The sequence below is a fragment of the Gastrolobium bilobum genome, unplaced genomic scaffold (genome assembly GCF_033153095.1).
Source record: "Gastrolobium bilobum isolate Gb01-03AN ecotype WA unplaced genomic scaffold, APGP_CSIRO_Gbil_v1 utg5722, whole genome shotgun sequence".
In the NCBI taxonomy this organism is placed as follows: domain Eukaryota; kingdom Viridiplantae; phylum Streptophyta; class Magnoliopsida; order Fabales; family Fabaceae; genus Gastrolobium; species Gastrolobium bilobum.
This window is the reverse complement of record NW_026896284.1, coordinates 159286-185119: the sequence shown is the minus strand read 5'-3', so window position 1 is coordinate 185119 and position 25834 is coordinate 159286. Positions and strand designations below refer to the sequence as shown.

The 25834-nt window shown below is 35.6% G+C and overlaps 3 protein-coding genes across 5 annotated transcripts; 2 read left to right on the top strand and 1 right to left on the bottom strand.

Moving 5' to 3' along the window:
• Window positions 1–11122: 11122 nt before the first annotated feature.
• LOC133298624 (calcium-transporting ATPase 1, endoplasmic reticulum-type-like) lies at window positions 11123–15798 on the top strand. Its single transcript, XM_061497954.1, has 8 exons — window positions 11123–12526; window positions 12756–12825; window positions 13067–13188; window positions 13308–13589; window positions 13694–14071; window positions 14208–14317; window positions 14405–14633; window positions 15217–15798. The coding sequence occupies exons 1-8, from the start codon at window positions 11123–11125 to the stop codon at window positions 15796–15798; spliced, it is 3177 nt and encodes a 1058-aa protein (XP_061353938.1).
• A 1244-nt stretch (window positions 15799–17042) lies between these two features.
• Window positions 17043–20254, top strand: LOC133298620 (uncharacterized). Of its 3 annotated transcripts, none has more exons than XR_009749833.1 (5): window positions 17043–17334; window positions 17729–17807; window positions 17893–17980; window positions 18958–19120; window positions 19861–20254. XR_009749833.1 is itself a non-coding variant. In XM_061497951.1 (5 exons), exons 1-4 carry the CDS (start codon window positions 17086–17088, stop codon window positions 19046–19048), a joined length of 507 nt encoding a protein of 168 aa, XP_061353935.1. In that variant the 5' UTR covers window positions 17043–17085; the 3' UTR covers window positions 19049–19081; window positions 19969–20254. The 3 variants fall into 3 exon arrangements, 1 of the variants encoding a protein (XP_061353935.1); XR_009749832.1 differs by having other exon boundaries at window positions 19745–20254; XM_061497951.1 differs by having other exon boundaries at window positions 18958–19081; window positions 19969–20254.
• A 2483-nt stretch (window positions 20255–22737) lies between these two features.
• Window positions 22738–25834, bottom strand: LOC133298622 (uncharacterized). The gene is made up of 4 exons (XM_061497953.1): window positions 25612–25834; window positions 25139–25314; window positions 24385–24583; window positions 22738–23056 (listed from the first exon to the last, which is right to left on the bottom strand). Exons 1-4 carry the CDS (start codon window positions 25679–25681, stop codon window positions 22836–22838), a joined length of 666 nt encoding a protein of 221 aa, XP_061353937.1. The 5' UTR covers window positions 25682–25834; the 3' UTR covers window positions 22738–22835.

Genomic DNA, 25834 nt, shown 5'->3' with positions numbered 1-25834 from the left:
TTAGACGTGCTCCAAAAGAAATGAGGGGTTATGGTGACTATGTATTGGAGCTGAAGTCCATACTTCCAAATGGATGAATTTCTAAGTTGGAAGCCAAAACTCGTGACATGCTGAAGATTTTTTGCAAAATTGAGAACAAAACTCTTTAGAAAGAAGTAATATTAAGCAGCAAATCTATGATAAGAGCTGCTTTTAGAGATGTCACGAATGATAATAACATATATTGTCCACCAATCATAGTTCAGGATGTTCTTAAACTAGGGACAGGTCTGAGTTGGGAGCCAAAGGTCACTTGGCGAGTATTATGTGAAAATTTGGATTCAGGGAACAACTCAAATGTGGGAATTAATCAAGATTGGTTCTCGCGCAATAAACCAACGAGTTTTTCTTGTTTGTCTCATTCAATCAATACTTTCACGCTCATTTGAGATATTTAATCGATTAAATATAAGTTTTAATCGATTAAATATCCCTCTTAATCGATTAAAGAGAGAGATTTAATCGATTAAATCTCGAGTCAATCATTTTTGTCTGTTTTATCATTTAATCGATTAAATATTCAAGTTAATCGATTAAAGAGGGACAAATTGGTGGATAGTTTTGAATAAGGGATAAAATAATTATTAATTAATTAATGAAGGATAAAAGGGTTAAAAAGCTAATTTATTAGAGTAAAATAAAGGAAAGATTATACAAATATCAAAAAAGGAAAGATTATACTTATTACTATTTTAAATTTATCACTCTAATCACTTATTTGATTATTATTAAATTAATTTGAAATTAACGTTTAAAAAAATTAATTATTATTAATTTTAAATTAATCTAATAATAACGATAGAGGTAGTAAATAGCTAATGTAATGTAGCCACCTCTAAAATAAAAAAGATTTTAAGAACTGAAATTTGGACAGTCAAATCAAAATTTATCATATAGTCCAACTGCATATGGACAATAATTTTTTACCCTCTATTTGAGTTATAATTACATAAAAAATATAGTCAACGTGTTCCCAATTTCCAATGGGTCCAAATTTATTGATTTTCAATTTTATTTTTATTGTGGACCTTTCACGGTTTCCAAAAACTCCCAACACGACACTGCATATTTGACCTTGCTGGCTTCTGATTGATTTGTATGAGCACGAACATTCCTCGAAAGTTCACATACAAAAAAAAGAAAAAAGAAACCTTGACCTTACAATTTTAAGTTTTTCGTATTGTTGTATAAAAATAAAACGATGTTCAAGGTGTATGCACTTTAATCTGACAAAAAAGTGTCTCATTTTAAATATATACTTTGTGTCATTTCAAAAAGTATGAGTCTCATATATATATATATATTTTTTTTTTTTCAGTGAATCATATATCTTTATAAGAAGGAAATAACACAAAGTATATTATTTTAAATGACACACTTTCTTTCTTTTAATATTTAGACAAAACTATTGATTTTCGTTTTTATATCTTTGACTTTTTAGACAATTTAGAAAATTATTTATGTGTCGCGCAAAAAATAATGTTTCATTATCTTGAATTTTATTTTATACTATCTTAGAGAAATGATTTGGGGAAGTAAGATGGCAACTAACAATTTCTCAATTTGGCGACGGAGGCATTAACAATAACTAAATAAGGTTGAATCTGAATTCTAAATTCAAAATACGGCTTAACTGTCAACTTTAATTTCATAAATTGAATAATTTATTCAAACTCTTTGGTTTGATGAAGAACAATAAAAGATGAGTTTAAAAACTTAAAAGAGATTGCCAATGATAATTTAAAAATAAATGAGTATAAATTACATTAAAAAGTGGAATTTTGAATTTAATTTTAGTACATTATTAATATATTTTTTTACATTTTCACTTTATATATTATGCATTACCAGAACATTAAATAATGTTGAACTTTACAATAATTATATCCAAAGTCATCCTCTCTTAGTGATCATTAAATGATAATAAAATATTTTATTTTGACAAATGATAATACACAAAAATTTTATATATATATATATATATATATATATATATATATTGATGATATTTAAAAAAAAATTATCTTCTTTTAATTGAATTTTATATTATCATTTAATTATACATTAAATTTTATAATGATTGTCATAATAAAATCTTTTTTTTTATATACAAATAGAAATTGAACACACAACCTAATACAAACTACCCAAATTCCTCACCATTAGAACAAATCCAATGACTTAAACTCTTTATTATTTTATATCAAAGAATTTTGGACGGGATTATATAAGGAGCACATGGTACTAATAAAAATTTTTCAACTCACTCTCTCACATTCACACACGAATGTTTTAATGGGTATTACCTGTCCCATAATTTCCATATTTTATTGTTAAAATAATAATGATGATGAGTCTTATATGATTATAAAATTTGACTAAAAATGAAAATCATAAAAATTTCAACAGCATTTGAAAGAGGGGAAAGATCGCCTTTTATGTATATAAATTTAGGGATAGGTTATTCTACCTACTCTTATTCTGCCTACCTTTGTCTCATCTCTTCAACACCGTTAGATTACAATCTCATTCAACGGTGAATATTCGTGGAATAAAATAATTTTTTCTCTTTTTTTTTCTTTATTTACTCTCACACCCTTTCTCTCCATCGATGATTAAGAAATCTCTTTCTCCAAAATGAAAAACACCGATCAAAGAAAGAACGAAAAACAAATATCATTGATGAGTATCATTTGGAAAAAAATCAAATCGTTTCCCCTTCCCATATTCGTAGGAATTCCTTTTAAATAATAAAAAAACATCTTAATATTATCAAAAGCGATTCCTAATGAGATTGTTTTTAGTGCTTTCTGAATATTTTATGATTTTTCAGTTTTGACTACAATATAAATCGTAATTCCTAATTGGATTGGACGGTAATTGGAAGAGATTAAAGTCTCTAAGTGTTGTAGGTTATCTGAATCTTTTTTATCCTGGATATTAGACCTCGATATTCACGGACGCAAGCCCTAAGTCATTTGCAACTATGCAAATAGATCTCCCTGATCCTGATTTCTATGATTTTTACAATGATCGAATTGAAAGATCTTTTCGTGAAAATCAAGTATGGGTTGTGTATAATTTTTTAATTCCTAATTGGATAATTTTATTTTTCTCTTACAATATAAATCGCAAGCATAGAAATAGAGTTGTGGACAATGAGGTTTTTGAGGTTTTGGAGGAAGTGATTATTTTTAGGGATAAGTTATTCTACCTATTATTTTTTCTGCCTACCTTTTCCTCCCACACCCTTTCTCTCTCCTCTCCTTTCTCTCTTCCTCTACGCCATATCGAAGACGTTTTTTTTTTTCTTCATCGCTAGTGTCTGTCGACGTGGACCTCTTTAACCCCCCACCCTCTCCAACTCCATGTTAAGTGAGAAGCTTTGCGACTTCAGAAAAAGAATTGGGAAAAAAAGAACCTATTATTTTTCTGCAACTCTATCCAACGCGGCAGTGCCACAAGGTGGGTTCTTATGCGAATTGCTTGTGCGAAATAGGTTTATCGTCCAATTTATCCACACACACAAAAAAATCGTCCGTCCAAATCCAAATTTGAGGTTTCAAACCATTCTTAGTCATTCATACCCCTAATCTAATTTATCGTGTTGCCTTTTGATTTTGGATCTGTTAATTACAAGTGTATCAAGAAGGATGATTGCAATTTTCAAAAAAAAAAAAAGAAGAAGAAGAAGAAGGATGGTTGCTGCAACCGAGGAAGAGAGAAAGGGGAGGAGAGAGAAAAGGTGAGGGGTAGTGGGAGAGAGGAAGGGATAAAAGGATTGATTTTATACCGTAAATCTCTATCATTGGATGAGATTGTAATCTAACGGTGTTGAGAGGGGTAGGCAAAATAAAAGTAGGTAAAATAACTTATCCCTTATTATTATTATTACTAACAGAGGCGAGTTGGCTCTTCTCGGAATCCTCACAAGTTCCAACTATTTGAGTCGACTATGAGACTAATCGAAATGTGGGACGGGTCAGAAATAAAAATATTTATATCTCTCCCAAAGGTGAAATATTGAGATTGAAGGACCTTTTTATTTCATCTTACTCAAATTCCTTACTACCAATTGAGCTACCACCATTTGAATATACCACTATTAATTATTATATCATTTGTATCTAGTAGCTATAACTTATTAAAAATGTAAGTTGTGAATCATTATATACAAATAAGACAAGAAGATAAATTATTTTTACATTCAATTATAAGTTGATCAGGGAAGTTAACTATAAAGTAAGTAGTTTTTATAATAATACTATTTTTATATTTATGGTTAATACGGTTACATTTCACCGACTTTAATATTTTGTATTGGTGATGTTACGTTGATAGTAATTTATAAGAATTATTGTTTTGTCATATGATTTTAAAACGGTGTATGCATCTTCACTTATTATTATATCCAAAAATATAATTTAAAAAAATATATGAGTGAAAGAAGATCTATAATTGAATAAGAAAGTTTCTGCTTAAATCTAAAAAGTTTTTCTTTGTCATTTATCCTGAGATATGCATAATTAATCCGAACAAAATCTATATCGCACAGATTAAAAAGTATTTAAATTTTTTTAAAAATATCTTACCAAAAAAAATTAAAATACAAATTAAGAAATATTTAAAATATCTAATTTTAATTCGATTTAATATACAAGGGTGGATTATTCTTAATCTTTCACAATTTTCTTTGGATCCAAACAAATATTTAAATCTGAATAGGATTTAATATGGACTGCATTCATATCCCAACAACTTATCCAACAGAAAAGATTATGTCTTATCCTAGTAGAATCTCAACTACTAGAGGACTAAGGAAGAGAAATCCTAATCCAACAATGATGTTAACAGAGCAAACAATCTCGAGACCTAAACGGCCCAAGTCCATAGAGGTAACACTATAAATAAAGTGTACAGAGGATTTTGACTTATTTTACAATTACTGTCAACATTGTGTACACACACTATATCTTGACTATACGCCTATTACTCGTGCGCAGCGATTGGTATATTGGCTTCAAGCCAATAGGATATCTCTGAACGCATACATATACAGTAATCATATACAGTTCCCCTAAACCGAACATTGGCGCCGTTTGTGGGAATTGGCAAACTTTGATTCCCATTCTGGATGGTACATACCCGAAGCGAAGCAAACAACCCCCCGCCACTGCATCAACAGTCCGCCATAGAGAGACTTCAAGGCGATGGAAATCCAATTCTGGAAGAGGTGCACGTGAGTGACGCATGATCTGAATCTATGCCGGCCAGAAATCTTGAGAACCCAGCGGTGAATCAGTTTCACCTCCCTCAATAGGAAGCCAGGCTTGAGGTGGACAACCAGATCCACGAGATCGCCCTCAATGCTATTATACAAAGGATGCAAGAGATGGAGAATAGGGTACTGGCTCAATATAGTTTGGACGCCCGAAGATTTGAGGCGTTGGAGAACATGTTGGCGAATCAGAACGTCAACATTCAACACAGTCATGCAGAGTCTCGCAAACGAAACGACCTTAAGGTCCAGAACAGGAACGAGGCTCATAATAATCGCAACGCTGAAAACAATCCTGGTGAGGGCCGTGAAGCCACCATAAAGGCCGTGATAGTCACAATGAAGGGCGTCACAACACCAGAGGCCAAGTAAATGGCTGATGTGATGAGGACGAGCATCAAGAGAATGACAGTCCGTTTACCAATAGACTGATGAACTTGGCAATACTGTCGAGGTTCAAAAAGTGCAATGTACTGCCCGATGATGGTAGCTAGGACCTGGAGGCTCATTTGGAAGCATTCAAGACCGGGATGTTATTCAACAAGATCACTAGACCCATCATGGCCCGGATATTTGCCACTACTTTAACTAGGCAAGCCATGACGTGGATCACCAGGCTCCCAAGAAACTCCATTGATTCGTTCGAGGACCTCGCATATACCTTTCGCCTGAATTTTTCCACCAACAAGGCCCATCCTATGCCGTATATGCGCTGGGTCGAATTCGACAGGAGAAAGAAGAAACCTTGCGAAAGTACTTGGAACGATTTAAGCAAGCCGCCCTCAAAGTGCAAAATCTGACCGAGGCAGTCCACCTACACCTGATTATCTTGGGTTTGGATGGACGATCTCCGCTGGCCAAATCGATATTTAAAAATTTGAACAACGACTTGGAAGAATCCCGACAAATATCTGGATGTGGAAGAGATAATGTTGGTTTATTGCACCATTAAAGGTGATGAGGCTGGCCAGAGCCCGAACAAGAGAAACAGAGACAGAGATCGGCAAAGTTCCAAGAAGGCCGTCGATTCAAAGTTTAGAAAATCAGAGGAACGCTCCACGAGAACCAAGTTCGACAACTATACGCCTCTTAATGTGTCAGGATCTAGAATATGGAGAGAAGTAGCCCAGACCGAGCTCCGTAATGTTGAAAGGCCGAAGCTCATCAGGAACAAGGGTGGATTAGACCTCTCCAAGTACTGCGCATTTTATAACGGTCATGGGCATACCACTGACAAGTACTAGGATCTCCGAGATGCTATTGAAAAGTTTATTAAAGAAGGAAAGTTGAAGCAATATCTTATTCGCACTTAAGGAAGGAAGAACTACAAGCATAGGCAGCGAAGACGCAGCAAGATGAGACAACAAAGGCAAGAAGGCCAACGCAACAAATAATGAATATGAAAAAGCTGAATATGAGTGCAATGTGATAAGTGAAGCACTTGGACGCGGGGGTAACATAATCATTGCAAGAAGGAAATACCTTAAGGATGTCATGTCCATTAAAAGACAGACCAATCTTCAAAGAAAATGGAGATAAGCCTAAGCCCCCAAGGTTGTTTTTCACTAAAGAAGTCCTAGAGAAAGTGATCCCGAGCCACACCAATGGATTGGTCATCACCAGGATCTTGGTAAACTGTTGGGTTAAAAAGATATTCGTAGACCCCGAAAACTCAGCTGACATACTCTTCTGGAATGCCTTCGTGAAAATGAATTTAGATGAGCAATACCTAAAGCCTTGCGTGACCGAGCTAGTAGGATTCAATGGAGAGCGGTCATCCCCTAAAGGTTATATCAACTTAAAGCTCACTCTGGGAGCAAAGGAGTCATTCCTGGCTGACTGTGTTCGATTTATTATGGTGGATGCAATTTCATCCTATAATGCCATAATAGGACGACCTACAATACATGAATGAGATGTGCTTGTTTCCACCAAACATCAGGCATTGAAAATGGTGGGATCAAAGAATTAGGTCGTCATTATCATAGGAGATCAAATAAAAGCCATAGAGTGTTATTATGAAACACTCAAGGTAACTCAGGGCGATCCATCATCACCTCCCATAATTTGAGAAGGAGAAAAAACCTCGGCCAAGTCCGACTCTGTATACCCATGCGACAACCAAGTTAACATGGTTGAGCTTGACATGAAGGATGAATTACAAACCCCTAGGCCAGAACTAGAAGGAGAATTGGAGAGTGTCATCATTGAAGAATACGGCAAACACTACGCGAAGATCGACATGACTATGGCAGTCGAGGTAAAGGAGGAGCTTATCTCCTTTCTGAAAGAAAACTAAAACGTGTTCGCGTGGAAGGCATCAAAGATACCGGAGATAGATCCCACATTTTGCTGTCATAAGCTGTCTATATATCCCGGATTTAAGCCAGTAGCCTAGAGGAAGAGGAAGATAGGTCCAAACCGACGCCATGCCCTGAATGATAATGTGGACGAGTTGCTGGAAGCAGGTTTCATCAGGGAAATACAATACACAACTTGGTTGTCCAATATGGTGATAGTAAAGAAACTAAGTGGAAAATGGAGAATCTGCGTGGACTGTACTGACCTAAACAAGGTCTACCCAAAAGACTCCTACCTCATGCCCAACATAGACCAATTGGTGGACAACTCCTCAGGGTTCCAACACTTTTCATTCATGGACACATTTTTAGGGTATAATCAAATCCCTCTACACCAATCTGATCACGAAAAGACCGCCTTGTTATCTTCGAGAAGGTGATCTTTTGTTACAATGTGATGCCATTCGTCCTAAGAAATGCCAAAGCAACATATCAGAGGATGACGAATAGGGTTTTTGAAAAACAAATTGGAAGGAACTTGGAAGGGTACATTAACGACATGATAGTGAAGTCAATGCGGCTTGAAGACCGCGTGGTCGGCCTGAGGGAGATGTTTGAACAGCTGAGATCTCGGCGTATTAGGTTGAACCCAACCAAATGCGTATTTGGAGTATCAGTGAATAAATTTCTGGATTTTATGCTTACAAATTAGGGGATTGAAGTCAACCCTGACAAATGCAGGGCTGTCTTGGAAATAAAGGATCCCAAAAGTAAAAGGAAAGTTTAGCAGCTTACACGATGGCTAGCCACCCTGACAAGATTTTTACCGAGGTCTGCAAAGAAATCCCTCCCTTTCTTCAAACTCCTGAAAAATGAGGCCAAATTTGGAAGGGGAGAGGAATGTAAGGCGACATTTGAAGAGATAAAGAAATATCTCGCAACCCCGCCAGTATTATCAAAGCCCGAAGCTGGAGAGATGCTAAAATTATACCTCTATGTAGGTGAAGAGGCAGTGAGTGCCTCCTTAGTAAGAGAGACGAGTAAGGGGCAACAACCGATGTACTTCATAGGACGAAGCCTATAGGGATCAGAACTCATATATCAAAAGCTGGAAAATGTGGCATACACTTTGCTCACCACGGCCAAAAGGCTCTGTCTTTACTTTCAGGGATATCCTGTGATTGTGAGAACAAATCAGCCTATGAGACAAATACTACACAAGCCAGACTTGGCAGGAAGAATGATAAATTGGGCAATAGAACTCTCTAAGTTTGATATATCTTATGAGCCTCGGAAAGCCATTAAATCACAAGTATTGGCCGACTTTGTACTTGAGTTAACCCCCAAAAAGGGTGAACTTCAAGCTCCATATGGTTTATAGACAATCTATATCGACGAATCTTCAAACGTCAAGCGCAGTAGAGCTGGCGTCATAATTGAAAGTCAGGAGGGCATATCCATTGAGCATTCTTTGTATTTTGGATTTACGACCTCCAACAATCAGGTTGAGTATGAAGCCTTCATTGCTGGACTATTGCAAGCGAAGGAGTATGGGGCCAAGAGAGTAAAAATACTTAGTGACTCCAAGCTCGTAACTTCGCAAGTGGATGGGAAATACCAAGAAAATGGCCTGCTTATGATGAAATACCTGAACAAGGTAAAAGAACTACTAGCCGAGTTCGATGAGGCCATAATCGAGTATATACCAAGAAGTGAGAATAGCATGGCAGACATATTGCTTTGCTAGAACAAAGAGCCTAGGTAATCACAGAACCGTGATCTAGCAAAGCATCCCGGAGCCTAGTTGCATCATGATAATCACCAATGGTGAGGATTGAAGAAAGCACATAGCGGCATACCTGGAAAAGGAAACCCTTCCAGACGAGCTCTCAGAGGATAATAAGCTTATCAAGAATTCGGTATGTTACACCATACTTGAAGGGCATCTATACAAGAAAGGGTTTTACGCACCAATGCTTAAATGCCTGGATCCAAATGAGGCGGACTATGTCCTGATCAAGATCCACGAAGGCATTAATGGACACCACATGGAGGGTGAGTCACTAGCCCAGAAAGCACTTCGAGCAGAATATTATTAGCCGACAGTGGAGGCTGATGCCAAGAAGCACATTAAGAAGTGCGACCAATGCCAGAGACATGCACATGTCCATCACACTCCCCATAAGAGCTCCAAACTATTACGTCACCTTGGCTGTTTTATAAGTGCGGTATTGACATCTTAGGACCTTTCATCGCTGCTGAAGGACAACTTTGTTGGTTGATAGTTGATGTGAATTACTTCACAAAGTGGATTAAGGGTGAACCACTCACCACTATAACCTTAGCAAGAGTCCATAGATTTTCCGAAAGGAACATCGTCAGCTAATTTAGAATCCCGACTAAAATCATCACTGACAACGACACACAATTTGCTGACAAAAAGTTCTAGGAGCTCATCCTAGCACACAGTTTGCCGACACAATTTATCAAAAGGAAGGATTGAGTCTTATCCTAGTAGAATCCCAACAACTAGAGGACTAAGGAAGAGGAATCCTAATCCAACAATGATGTTAAAGAAGCTAACAATTTGGAGTTCCAAAAAGCCCAAGCCCATAAAGGTAACACTATAAATAAAGGCTAAAGACCTCAAGTACGGAGGATTTTGATCTATTTTACAATTAATGTCAACACTGAGCACACGCATTAATTGATACATTGTCTCCCAGCAAATAGATATCTCTTCATAAAATATCTCTGAGCTCATGCCTATAATTATATACAGTTCTACCTGATCGAAGATCTATCCTATATTTTAATTCTGTAGTAAAGAAAATCAAAATACTGATTAATCAATCATTCATCAATTTATTATTGAAAAAGCAAATACGTGAAGTGATTAACGTCCCAGATCATCAACACTTGCGTGCTGCAGTATTTTATAAATCGAACGTACTTGAGAGAGAGAATACTATAATGTTATAACGTTAGCCAACAGAGAAAGCAACGAAAATGCACGGCGAATAAGAAACCTAGCCAACGTGAAAGACGATCCACCAATAAACGAACGACACGTCATCGAAATAACATTTGACTTCCCCAACAAACATAACGTCATGCTTAAATGTCGAATTTTATTTTAATCCCGCGCGAAGCTACCACGAAATTGCTTACAAAACGACTTCCTTAGTTAATCTTAATTTTTTCGAAACTACACAATCATACTGGGGGAATCAACATTCACACACTTTTTATAAATGCAATTCAACATTAGAAATCTGAAGTCAAACCTCGAAGCTTCCTTTCTTTTCACCCTTTTTGCACTTTTCAGTGGTCCTGTTGCAGACAACCTTAAACACAATTTGGTTTGTTTTAGTAGCTGAAACGCTTGGTTTCTTTCTTTTCTCCCTTTTTGCACTTTTCAGTACCGTATGGTCCGGTTGCAGACAACCTTAAACACACTTTGGTTGGGTTTAGTACCTGAAACGCTTGTCGTTTTGAGTTCGAGATGGGGAAGGGAGGTGAGAATTACGTGAACCACACGAACGCGAGTTCGGAGAGGGAAATGTTTAAGGTTTGGGCCAAGAGTGTTACCGAATGCGAAGAGCATTTTAAGGTGACAGTGAAAAAAGGCTTAAGTCACGACGAGGTTGAGAAACGGCGTCGTATTTATGGTTACAACGAGTTGGACAATCACGAGGGACAATCGATATGGAGCCTCGTTATCGATCAGTTCAACGACACTTTGGTTCGGATCCTCCTCTTCGCCGCCGTCGTTTCCTTCATCCTCGCCTGGTTAGACGGCGAGGAAGGAAGCGACATGGAGATCACGGCCTTCGTGGAGCCTCTTGTCATATTCCTCATACTCATCGTCAACGCCATTGTTGGTGTCTGGCAAGAGAGCAATGCCGAGAAAGCACTCGAGGCTTTGAAGGAGATTCAATCCGAGCACGCAGCCGTCGTTCGCGGCGGCAGGTGGATCCCGAGCGTGCCGGCGAAGGAACTCGTCCCCGGCGATGTTGTGGAGCTTAAGGTTGGTGATAAGGTCCCTGCTGATATGCGTGTTGTGGAGTTAATTAGCTCCACTCTGCGTCTCGAACAGGGTTCCCTCACAGGGGAGAGTGAAGCAGTGATTAAGACAAACAAGGTTGTTCCCGAGGATGCTGATATTCAAGCCAAGAAGTGTATGGTTTTCGCGGGGACAACGGTTGTTAACGGCCATTGCTATTGTTTGGTTACACAAACAGGAATGGAAACAGAGATTGGGAAAGTGCACAAGCAGATACACGTGGCGGCGCTGAGTGTGGAAGATACACCTCTTAAGAAGAAGCTCAATGAGTTCGGGGAGTTGTTAACTCGGATAATTGGTGTGGTGTGTGCTTTGGTGTGGGTCATCAATATTAAGTATTTTCTGAACTGGGATTATGTGAATGGGTGGCCAAGTAACTTCAAGTTTTCGTTTGAGAAGTGCACTTATTACTTTGAGATTGCTGTTGCATTGGCCGTGGCTGCTATTCCTGAAGGTTTACCTGCGGTTATTACTACTTGTTTGGCGCTTGGTACTCGCAAGATGGCTGCTAAGAATGCCCTTGTTCGGAAGCTAACAAGTGTGGAAACTCTTGGTTGTACAACTGTGATTTGTTCGGATAAAACGGGTACATTGACAACAAATCAGATGGCTGTGACAAAACTTGTGGCTATTGGGTCTAAAGTAGACACACTGCAATCCTTCAAGGTGGAAGGAACTACTTATAATCCATCTGATGGTAAGATAGAGGACTGGCCAATGGGTCAATTGGATGCTAATCTTGAGATGATAGCCAAAATCGCTGCCATTTGTAATGATGCTGGATTAGAAGAGGCAGAACAGAAGTTTGTTGCTCATGGAATTCCAACTGAAGCAGCCTTAAAGGTAACTTAAATACTTTTTTTTTTTTTTTAAAAAAATTTAACATTCCTTGCTCCTTTTATCATGAATTATTTGTCATTGTCTCTTGGATGAACCATCCTTATGAATAATTAGCATTAGCAAATGAAAGTTGTTGTTTTTTCTTGGTGTCAAATTGATTGCATTTGTTGTCTGTTTTGTTTGATACTTTTTTAATTTTTTTGTGTGTGTGCGCTTCTTCTTTGGATTCTAGGTTCTGGTGGAGAAGATGGGCCTTCCTGAAGGATCCAGTGGTGCATGTTCACCAAGAAGTGCCTTACTACGTAAGTTGAATCTTTTGGTCATTTATTCTGACATAAATTATCTATGGGAATCTGTCAAATCCAATAGTTGATGTCTCTGAATATACCTTGATCACTTTCAGAACGAGTTTCTTAATTTTGTTGTATATAATGACAAAAATAAGAATGTTGTGCTTGACTTTTTGATGTAATTCGAGTTGGTAATGAAACAGATTGATCAATTACATATGATTAACTTGCTTTTCCATCGATTTTAATTAAGGTTGTTGTAATTGGTGGAATAAAAGTGACCGTCGGATTGCTACTCTTGAGTTTGACCATGATAGGAAGTCAATGGGTGTTATTGTGGACTCAGGTGAAGGGAAAAAGTCACTGCTGGTGAAGGTATTGTCTATTTTTGTCTTCCTTGGTTCCAACTTGTCCTGTTTCTGTTTCACATTTTTTTTTACTGTTGGGAAATATTTTAAACTGATATTTGGCTATGTGGTCCTCAATTTTGATAGGGTGCTGTAGAAAATGTGTTGGAAAGAAGCACCAAAATGCAGTTGTCTGATGGTACTATTGTGAAATTGGACGATGATGGTAGGAACCTTGTATTGCAAGCTCTTCTTGAAATGTCAACTAGTGCATTGCGCTGTTTGGGATTTGCATACAAGGACGAGCTCCCTATGTTTGAAAGCTACAGCGGCAATGATGATCATCCAGCTCACCAGCTTTTGCTTAATCCTTCTAACTATTCATCAATTGAAACTGAACTTATTTTTATTGGCCTGGCTGGTTTAAGGGTAAGTTTTGATCTTCTCATTTTACACTCTGTGTTTTCTCACTTCAATCATATCTGGTAGTTGTGGTAGTTTTTTGAAATTTTGCATGTTGAAATTGTGCTCAGGATCCTCCTAGGGAGGAGGTACACCAAGCACTTGAGGACTGTAGAGCAGCTGGAATTAGAGTTTTGGTTATAACTGGAGATAACAAGGAAACAGCAGAAGCTATATGCCATGAAATAGGTGTATTTGGACCCAATGAAGACATAAGCTCGAGAAGCATAACGGGAAAACAGTTTATGGAGCTGCGTGATAAAAAAGCTCATCTGGATCAGAGTGGAGGGCTTTTATTTTCAAGAGCTGAACCTAGACACAAGCAAGAAATTGTGAAGCTGCTCAAAGAGGATGGAGAAGTAGTGGCCATGACTGGAGATGGTGTTAATGATGCACCTGCCTTGAAGCTTGCTGATATTGGCATTGCAATGGGAATTACAGGGACTGAGGTATTTGTTTTTCATTAGTAAACATACTAATACTTGTTAGTTGTTTCAACTCTTTTTATCTCATTTTATGCTAAAATGTAGTTCTGTTTGTTTTTTTGTTGCTAATTATCTTTCTAATATTATGATTGTCCAATAGGTGGCAAAGGAAGCTTCGGATATGGTTTTGGCTGATGATAATTTTAATACGATTGTTGCTGCTGTGGGTGAAGGTAGATCTATCTACAGTAACATGAAGGCTTTTATCAGGTGAATGGATGTGTCTATATATTTCTTAGTAATTCCAATGATAAAAATATCTATATCTTTTCCACTGATTTAGAAATTATTTTGCAGGTATATGATATCTTCCAATATTGGGGAGGTTGCTTCTATATTTCTAACGGCTGCCCTAGGTATTCCTGAAGGTTTGCTACCTGTTCAGCTTCTGTGGGTCAATCTTGTCACAGATGGACCACCAGCAACAGCTTTGGGATTTAATCCTCCAGATAAGGATATAATGAAGAAGCCTCCTCGTCCCAAAAATGACGCACTAATTAGTTGGTGGATTTTATTCCGCTATCTGGTAATTTTTCTTGTTTTTTTCTTTAACCTTCCTCATACACGTTATTAATGGAATAGGTTATATATATCACCTTTTTTTTTCTTACCACCTTTCACAACCAATCTTATTTTTATTGGATCAAAATCAGATAGGTTATACATATCACCGTTTTTTTTACCACCTTTCACAACTAATTTTATTGTTATTGTATTAAAATCAAATCAACTCCTTTCACTTGATGTCATTTTGTAATCGTTGATTTCATTTTAATCCAACGATAACGAGATTGATTGTAAGTGTTAGAGAATAATATAAAACCATTAAAAATGCCCTCACCCAACTATTTCATTGATATCTCACCCAACTCGTGACCTTGTGGTCACTGAAGCTCTGATATCATGAAAAGAACCAATTCAATCCAAAATCTAAAAGTATTAGGTGAGAACTTTTTTAATAATTTCATATTATTCTCTAAGAGTAAGAAGTGATAAGAAAAAAAGATGGTAAGTATAACTTCTCCTAGTATTAATTTGGGTGTATGTTGTAAAATATTGGTAATATATATGGTTTACTTATTTCTTCTCCATGTTGTTACATTGCACAGGTTATTGGGATGTATGTTGGAATAGCCACAGTTGGTGTTTTCATTATATGGTATACACATGGTTCCTTCTTGGGTATTGATCTTACTGGGGATGGTCATACTCTTGTTACTTACTCCCAACTTTCCAACTGGGGTCAATGCTCCAAATGGGAGAATTTCACTGCTTCTCCTTTCACTGCTGGTGATAGAGTTTTCTCATTTGATAATGACCCTTGTGAATATTTCCGAGCTGGGAAAGTGAAAGCTATGACTCTCTCCCTCTCTGTGTTGGTAGCCATTGAAATGTTCAATTCCCTTAATGCCCTTTCTGAGGATGGAAGCCTTTTGACAATGCCTCCTTGGGTCAACCCTTGGCTTCTTTTGGCAATGTCTGTGTCATTTGGTCTTCACTTTTTGATCTTGTATGTGCCATTCTTAGCTCAAATATTTGGCATTGTTCCCCTGAGCTTCAGAGAATGGCTTTTGGTTTTGGTTGTTGCATCCCCTGTTGTTCTAATTGATGAGATTCTGAAATTTGTGGGGAGGTGTACAAGGTGGTACCAAAAATCTCCGGCAAGAAGATCAAAGCAAAAATCAGAGTAAGCAACTTAACTAGTCTTTAGAGAAGTTGCTCAACCATCAACGAATCGGATGTAGTTATACTGGAGACTGAAATGGTCGCCACAACACAACACAACACAAAAGCAATTTCTGTAAATTACTATTTAAGGTCTTTGTAATCTCCGTCCTATTTTATATAAATAAAATGTTACATAACTTCTTTTTTCTCTTATTGATAGTTATATCATTTGTTCAATAATTAATTTATTCATGTTATTTATTGTTTATGTCAATGCATATTATAAATTATTACCGGTCTTCAATAATTACGGTTGAGTATTCAAATTCAGGGATTGCATGATTAAGATGAGCACCCGACATAGTCTATGTTAGCATACAAGTAAAGGTTTAATGTGTGTACTTTTCAAAGGATATAAATTGTGTTTTTATAATGCTTTATAATGTTTTACTCTGTGTACTTTTGATAATATATTAATTATAACATAAAAAGTTATTTTTTTTCACATTTTACATCAGATGACTAAAAAGAAAGAATGAATCTTCTTCTTTAGAAAATTATAACTCTTGCCTCATTTTATCTACAGTGATCTTTTAGACCAAAATCTAATTAACTTATTTAATTTATATCGCTGGAACCGCTAGAGACAAACAAAGATGAAAAAAAAAGAAAGCACTATTACTTAACGTATTTACTATTTAAAATTAGATGAATTCGTGAACGCATTATTGTTTACTACTGCAATCGAAGTTTAATTAATTATATTAACTAATAAATTAATATAAATTTATAAAAAATTAAGTTGGGTGAAATTTTAAATTAATATAGAAAGACTATATTATATCTCTTACAAGATAAATAGTTAAAAATAAAAGTCCAAATAATAAATATCACATTATGTAAAGTCAAGAAAAGATAAGTATTTCCTCGAGAGGACTTACAAAAAATAATAATAAAGATATATTTTAATAATTACAAAAACAATACCGTCTTTTTTATAAGAAGAAAGATAGTGTAACAATCAATTAATATTACTATTAATAAATATCATCATTAGATCGATTATGTTGATCCAACGGTTATATTTATTTTTATCTTTGTATAATTAATTGATTATCCATATTTAATATTTATTTTTGGTAATTAAAAATAATGTATCATTATTTTTATTTTTTAAAGTTTTTGAAGCAAAAGTTCCGTAACGAGTTAGAGGGTTTAGTATTTTTTTTTAGTACAAGAGGGTTCAGTATCTTGGGAACATGGTTTAAGGAAATCAGCCACAATCAAGTTTAAGAAATAAGACCCTTATCATGTATCCCGCCACCGCCACCATGACACCGCCGTTATCCTTAGCTGTGAATTCGGCGGCGCGTCGCCAACGGCGAACAGCAACGGTAAAGACTGACAAAAAGCAAAGGCAGAACACCGTTGGTTTCGGCGGCGAGAAGAAGGAATTATCATGGCATTGCGTTGAGGGTTGTGGGGCCTGCTGTAAACTCGACAAGGGTCCTTCTTTTGCCTCTCCCGAAGAAATTTTCACCGACCCTTCACATGTTGAGGTTTAATTTTGAACTTCCAAGTTTTGCTTTGAAAAAATCTCAACAAAAAAATAAAGTTTTTTTGCTTCATGTGAAACAAGTTGATATGATATCTATAACTGGCTAAGGTTTATTCTTTATATAGATTTAGAACATATTATCTTCTCGAGCATATGATATACTCTGTGTCTGTGAATTGAGCTGTGAACATTTCATTTATGGGAATATAGATATCCACTAAGGAGAAGAGAGAAAGAAAACAAGTGGGTCTTATCCACTTTTTTGTGTGTGCATGACAAGATTGTCTAGTGCAATATGAGAGATTATATTCCCTTCATTTATTGTATAAAATAGTTTGTTTGTCTTTTTTCAATTGTCATTGTGTTCATGATCGATCTGCTGTGATGAATTTCAGCTCTACAAAAGCTTGATAGGTCCAGATGGATGGTGTATTCATTATGAAAAGAGTACTCGGAAATGCTCCATTTACTCTGGTCATCATCCCTCTCAGTTATGATGTTTGAATTTTATCATGGGAATGCTATCTTTGGAGTTTAACTTGTTCTTTTTCTTCTTCAGAGCGTCCATTCTTTTGCCGTGTAGAGCCAGAGGTATTTGAATCTTTGTATGGAATTAAAGAGAAGAAACTCAACAAGGAGGCTTGCAGGTCCACCTTTCTCACTTGCTTTTGAATGAAGTATCTTTTCAGGAGAATCACATTATGGGGAAATTTTGTTAACCTGAAAATGTTTTCGTAAGAAAAATTATTTTGTTTGGTGTTGATACTTCAGATATATATGTATATAATAACAACAAACAATGAGTTAAACTCCTAAGCCAAATCCGTAGATACAATGAGGTGAGCATTTGTTAACCTTTGCCTTCATTTGGTTGCGCACTAATTTCCAATGGTGCTAGTGGCCTAGTGGGTTTATTATGACATGGCAGTATGGTGCACATAATCTTTTAATTTTATTAAGAAAAGACCACATCCTCCATTGAAGTGGCTCTGATAGGTGTTTGATCCTTTGAGGTATCAATCTTCACTCCGTAGGATAGGTTCGTGGTGTAGACAATCCATTATACTCTAGTGGCTGACATGTACGCCCAGGATTGGGGAGTGTGTGAAGGAATTCTGTTATGGGGGTAGCAATTCTGTTATGAGATCATGAATACCTCTGGAAGATAGTGGTTATCGTTTTAGGCAGCTTTTTACTGATAGGGAGAGACTTACCTCTGGAAGTGTCATATATCATATTGTTCTTACTATTTGCAGTATAATTCAATACACTTTCTGTTTCTCTTTTCAATTTTCGTTACTCTGTTCTCTGTTACCTATCACCTTACAACAGATAAGAGTTGCTCATAGTACTGTACTACTGTCAAGGCTAGAACATGTGCCGATGTGCATGCTGAATTTTGCTAAAGCAGAAGTCATGTTTCAAATTTTGTTAACATGCCCCAAATTTTCTTATTGACTTTTATTCAATTTTTTTTTTTTTTTTTGATAACATGACTTTTATTCAATTTATCTACCTAAGGATAGTGTACAAAAACAAGCACGAAATAATAAGCAAAACTTTTTCCTTGAAACAAAGACACCCTAGGTATGTGTTTCTTATCCAATCCTCTTCTTTCTTGTAGTTTCTGCAGGGACACAATTAAGGCTATTTATGGTTCCAATTCAAAGGAGCTTTATAATTTTGAGAAATCAATAAGGAGCTCTTCTAGTTAGGTTTTGTGGGCTTTGGATTCTTAATTGCTCAAGCTCGTTTTCCTGTCTTTACCTTCATTAATCATTATGCCGGTAAGGAATTTTCTGGTTTATAAGTTCTCATATATGATTTCTTGAACTGACGTAACTGCTGCTTGAATCTGCAAAGTATAACCTAACAACACTTGAAAAAATAGTGATAGGTAATAGACTAATGGGTTATTATTGTATGTTCTTTTTTGGGGAGTTTTTTATTATTGAAAAAGAAGCTAGTTAGTTTTATATATCTTATTTTTGGCTAACTGAAGGATGCCCTATTAGTAAAACCAACTATTTTGTGACTACTGTACCAAAAACACCATGTAATGACTAGAGTTCATCTAATAAGAAACCGTTGTCAACGAAAGAGAAAAGGAAGTTATATAACATGGATTTGGGTCCTAGCAAGTGCTTTAAATTGTAAAGTCAAAGTGGTGAACACTAATGAGAAAATCAAGAAAGTGGTTTCTAACAAATTCATATTTGGTTATCCATGTGCTAACCCTGCACCTCACTCTTTAAAGTGAACGCTACACTTCAGAGAAAACTTCGATCCATGAAGGCAATTTCTTTCGATGAAACTTGTTGACTACTAACTGAAGTTGTTCCCTGAAATTTTTAAGATGCCAAAATTTTGACTAAATCTGGATTACGTGCTTAATGAAATATTTGTGACAGTTTTCACTACCTTCTATCTTGTCCGGGATGGATTCTGTGTACAATGCATGTGTTTAAGCCTTAGCAGCACTGCGCAATGATCTTATTGAAGCACAGCTACTCTGTTGGTGTTTTAGGCAGGCAGGCAGCAACTTCCAGTCAAATTAAATATTGCTTTCTCAATTCTCATGTTCCTCCTAGAGACTAGAGTACTATGTTCATGAAATGCTTGCTTTGATTGTCATGGTTGAGGTCTCCTATGCATGGTTTCTTGCTTCTCCTCTGATCACACAAAAGCAGAAGCAGAAGCAGCAGCTTCACAAATCAAAGCATCATCTGCTATTGTTATTGCTAAATTCTGAGCACTTGAAATATCAGCTTACATGGATCATGATAATATAGCTTCTTTTTTGTCTTTGTATTATGCAAATTTGTAAGAGTTCTACCTATTCAATGGTCACCCACTTGCTTATATGGAACATCTTGTGTTTTAGATTCGGTCATCTGCGCCGGTCTAAAGAAAGAGTATTACACATAGCACTTTTTCAATTTATAGCAGCGTTTTCTCTCTACTTTTGATGGCACCAGCCTTTGATAAAACAGAAAATGCTATTGAATTCATCACAATCTGGGGATACAGCCCCCTATAATGTTCTCCCAAAACACTTGTCGAACCACTTGGACAGCACTACAAAGCATTACAGATTAACGGACACAATACAGACTCTATAAGCAAAAAAACTGAATTACTAATGACTGACTCAATAACAGAAATCAAAGACTCAATTAATAACAAGATCCATTCAAATTCTACTTCCACAAGAAACAACCCTATCTTGCAGAGTTTCCTTTTCTTTACCTAATGATTAGCTTACTTTTTCCATAATCCCCTCCACACGGACCACACCATCATCCCCTTCCATATATGCAACAGATTCTCCCATTCTGTTTTCCCCCATTTCCAAATCACCATTCAATGCTTGCCACATGTCCACCTCTTTAACAAAGTCCCCTTCCATTTCAACTTTCAACTTTTACATCTTCTTCATGAGATATCTTATTCTATTTTTTTTTTTTTTCTGCCTATTTTTATTTACCACTCTAAAAGATTATTAAGTCAGAATCTTAATTAATATTTATCTTTCTCTCTCCTTTCTAGATTCTAATATATCGGTATTGGAGAGTAATAAATAAAGGGTTTAACTTTTCTTATGTTGTAAGATTGTAGGAGAGAAAAAAAGTAGAGAGAAGTTAAATGTGGATCTCATATTTTATATTAAAAAAGAAAAGAAAAATTATTTGGCACGGAAAACGAATTTGTGTAGGAAAATGAAAATATCTCATGTGACATGAGAGTCTTATTTCCCATAAATAAATATAGGCAAAAAAAAAATAGGTAAAATAACTTATCTCTTTCTTTATTGTCCACCCCCACACGACCCAATCCATTTGGACTTCCATTTCGGGTCTTTGTCTTCTTATACACATATTTTGGGGGGCCATCAACACTCCCCCCTTTGAGCAACACCTTATCCTCAAGGTGAAAAGAAGGGAAATGCTTCCACGTCCTTCCAAGAATTCTCACAATTTGGCAAGTCCACCCATTGCACTAATACCTCCAACTTCCCATTAAGCAGTCTTTGGGCATCCAAAATTTCTGTGGGCTGAACTTGCAACTCTAGGGAATCGGAAAACATTTTGGGAAGATTAATAGCTCTTTTAGCTGCCAAACATGGAAGACTGAATACACCTTGTGCAAAAAAACAATTCAATCCAAAAGTTAGGAATGCTTTTTAGGTACGACGATGGTATTGAAAATTGGTGCAACAATGTATGTTACATTATATTTTACTAATAAGATATAGTATTTGTTTGGATTTTTAAAAATAAAATAAAATTAGAAGCTATTTATAATAAGAAAATAGGCTAAATATGTTTTAAAAAAGTTCTTATCATAATTTTTTTTATTATAAAGAAAAAATTTAAAAGTCAAAAGCTCCTGAACTTTTTTTAAGTTTTTATCAGTTTTTCTTGAACTGTATCTTTTTTTTTAAATGAAGAGTTACGAAATAAAGAAAGTATTTTCTTGAAATATGTGTTTTTAATTAATTTTTAAGTTAAAAAATTTATGTAATCATCAAATTAGTTTTAGTTTTTTTTTTTAAGTTTTTTTTTTAATTTTATCTTATAAGTAGCTTCTTGTTTAAAAAAGAAAGGATCCAAATAGATAAAGCAAAAATGTAAACTTTTTTTTTTCTCCGATGCAACACAACCTGATGGAGTGCATTCCTATTGGCCAAATTTTTCCTAAAGTTAGAGATGAAAGGAAGAAGGGGAAAAATTGAAATTTAAACGATATTATATTATAATAATATGTTATTTACAATGTTGCCATTATTGAAAACAAAGTGGCCTAGGTGTTTTTATACTTCTCAAAATAAAAAAGCGAAAACCAGAACAAAAATAAGTCAAAGGAGTTATGAAACGTTGACCCAGTTTGAATACTATTTTTAAAACAATTTTTTCATTTTGAAAATAAAAAAATCCGTTTGATAAGAGTTGTTTTGTAAAAAAAATTAAAAAATTAAAAAACGGTGATTGTTTTTAAAATTATTTTTAGGAAACACTCTTATCAAACAAATTTTTTTAGTTTTTAATTTTTAAATAAAAAAACTTTTTTCTAAAACACTAATCAAACATGCCCTTAATTTTTTATTTTGCTTATTTGTTTCTACTAGATTGCTGAGCAAATCTTAAAGATGAAGTACACGATAGCCCTATGTTGTGCGTAAAGGTGGATATGAACATTCGCATGGTTCTTTGCAATAAAGATAAATGTCTCATCCTATTTTATTAACAAAATTCTGAAGTTAACCTATACTGTATTGAAGGTATTTTGTTTACTATCATTATATCTAGTGAAGGAGCCAGTTGAAACCAGCCAGTGTCAAGCTGGTTTTCAAAAATGATTGGCTTTCTATTTATAGAACTATGAAAATAACAGAGAACTATGGAAATACTTCTTCAATGGTTGGCATTGGCTGATTTTTTTTTTCAAGAATTGATGTTTGGCGTGGACTAAAATATTCTTCTGGCTCCGCCATTGATTATATCATATCACCCTACCAAGCCCCAGTTCATCCTCGATGTCATCTCCATCTTCAAATAACTTCAAAAACCGAGCCTGGTCCTGCTCCCTGCTCTTCTTTAGCCAGAACTTATATGCACCCACCACTCCAAGAATCAGTATGGTTGAGATCAAAGCACTTAACGAAATTACAACTGCAAAATGCATTCCTTTTCCATCATCATGCTCACCAGAAGAGCTAGAAACTACAGAGCATCAATACAAATACTTTGGTTAATACAAAATGCAATAAAGATTAGCATGTAAACGAGTATTGATGCAAGCGCACCTAGAAAATAAAATTCAAGAGCTCTGCAAGGGAAAAAAGAAGGTTATTGCGTGGAAGGTTGAGAAGATTTAGTTTTCCTTGCTTTGCCATAAACTTATGACATGAAAATAACTTCGAAAATGTCCTAGAAGGTTTGTTCAAAGATGCAGGGAAGTAGAACAAACCTAATACTGGCATACCCAGTAATTCTACAAGTTGACAAGCACATACATATCAATATTAAGAAGAAAACACTTCAGACCGAAGGTAATAATATCTTATTATCATTGAAGATAATTATAAAGATTGAAAACCAAGATAAGGAAGCCTATGTACCTTCTCTTCAATTAATACAATATTCTTCCATCTAGTCGGTTATGAAATAAAAAAGTTATATTTTTTTTGGAGTAATCTATCTTCCTTTGCATTTTGTGTTTATTAGATAAACCAAAAACAAACACAAAACTCTTGAATTTATAAATAAAATGGCTACAATTAAATCTAAATTGGAGTTAGGCCTACTGGATTTGTTATCAGTAGTTAATAGTTAGCTCATGGATGTGTTGTAGTCAAATGCTGTTCAAACTCTTGTTTAGCCTTACATGTGGCGCGAGAGAAAAAAAATTATTTAGTGTAACTAAACCTTCAATCGAAATTGTGTGGCGCCAAGACGAACCTTCAATTCAGCTCTACACCAAATAAATGTATTTTTCTATTTTTTTTAAACATATGATGCAGAATAAGGGTAAAAATGACATTTGACTTAAAAACTATGATCTAATGGTCCAGCTAACAAATTTGCTAAGGATGACAACATCTTTTGGGATAAGCTGCAGAATTTTGTGTAGCTTTTCACAATAGAGGGGATGTTTGCATCCTAAGCACAAAATACAGGAGGGAGTAAATTACTTCATTTATTTGTTCTTTAGAATCTTAAAAGTCTATTGAATTTATGTTATCTGCTATTGTTAGTTTAAATACCCAAGTTATACATGGTGAGCAACTCCAATACAATAGTAAGCAGGTTGCTCTTTTGTTGACAAAAATTACCATTGAAATGTAAGTAAGAAGCACTACAACTGTAGATCGAAAGAATCATTCATCAAAATTGAAGTTCCATACTTTCGATTAACTATTCAACTTTTGCAATGGCATCTCCTAGGTCAAAAATATTTTTTTCAAATAACTCATTGATGTATGCATAAGTCGACTAGCATGATTGTGGTAATAAAGAATCTTCAAAGAAAAAGGTTGCAAGATACCCACCACCAGCAAGAGATAAGCACTCTGGGCACAGAAAAGTAGCATTGAATTCCTTTTCCTTGAACTGAATATATTCACCACCAGGTGCGGTAAAATCAGAAGGGCAAAACTCCCATTCGTCAAATACATCATCTGAAGTAATGCTGTACTCCTCATATAATCCACACCGCTTGCATTTTTCACTTGAGAAATTGCTTAAAGGCTGGAAGCACAAAGCAAAATCTCAGCAGTTGCTTAAAGCAGAAACACATGCAACTCAAATGTGAAGACACTTGGAATTTAAAGCAAATCACTCAAAGTTAAAGCGCAAAAAATAACAGTTACTCAAATGCTTGCTTGTAAATAATATACAGACATAAATTCCCAAAGTTCGAAATTTATTCTATAAATGTTAGCCAACATCAAAATGACTTTGCATTGCTGCATCCAAATTTTCCATTCTAGAACTCAAGTCAGAGTGAGGCCCTTGAAACAAAACCATACCATCAATATGTAATTGGAGACATATTAAGCAGTCAAATATGGAAAAATAATAATTCTTCGGCCAAAGGGACATGGGATCCAAACTTCCAGTCTATCACACCACATCCCTCATAGTCTCAGTTAGCCAAATTTAAGTGTGTAAGCATATACATAACTTGATTTACTTCTAATGAATAAAGAATGCCAAAAATAATATAAAAAAGAAAAATAAGAATTAAGACATAAAAGCAATATGTGGAAAGCCAAAAAGGAGAGCAAAGACGTAACAAGGAACCTGCCAAGATTCTTCACCGCTGAAAGCATAAAGGAAATGGGCTTTCTTGACATCTGGAAACACTATCTTGTTCTCCCCATTGCATAGGAAATAAACAGTTGAAGTGGCTTTTAGCCACTCGTGCGTTCTAAAGATCTCAATTGAACTCAGCGACACAACTGCACATAACATCAACCCTGTGCAAATTCAATCAACAGCGGCAGAAGAAGCCACAACAGTTAGTAACACAACCATTCACGCAAATACACAATTCACATTAAAGTATAAAAAATTAAAAATTCCACATATATCAATCTGGTAAAACATTACAATGGCCAAAAATTTCCCAAACCGAATCCCCTATCAGCTAAACAAGCTTAAAAACTCACAGATTTTAACCCTTTTTTTTTTTTTTTGTCAATAAACTTGTGAAATCGACAAATTATAAATTAATGGGGAAAAAGAAGAAGAAGAAGAAGAAGAAGAAAATTTACCTGGAAAGCATGTGAAGAACATGCAAGAGATGAAAAGTGGAACAGAAAACCGAGAATTCAGCATCGACATGGGAGTGATGGACTCGAATGGGAAATCTCTCTGTGTCGTTATACTTTAAAACGACGAAGTTGAGTAAAAGGATGAGGTTGGTTCCTCAATCTTCTTCATTTAGGGTGGGCGAGACGCTAGACCGAGTCCTGGTCGCGCAGTCGCAGACCCTGT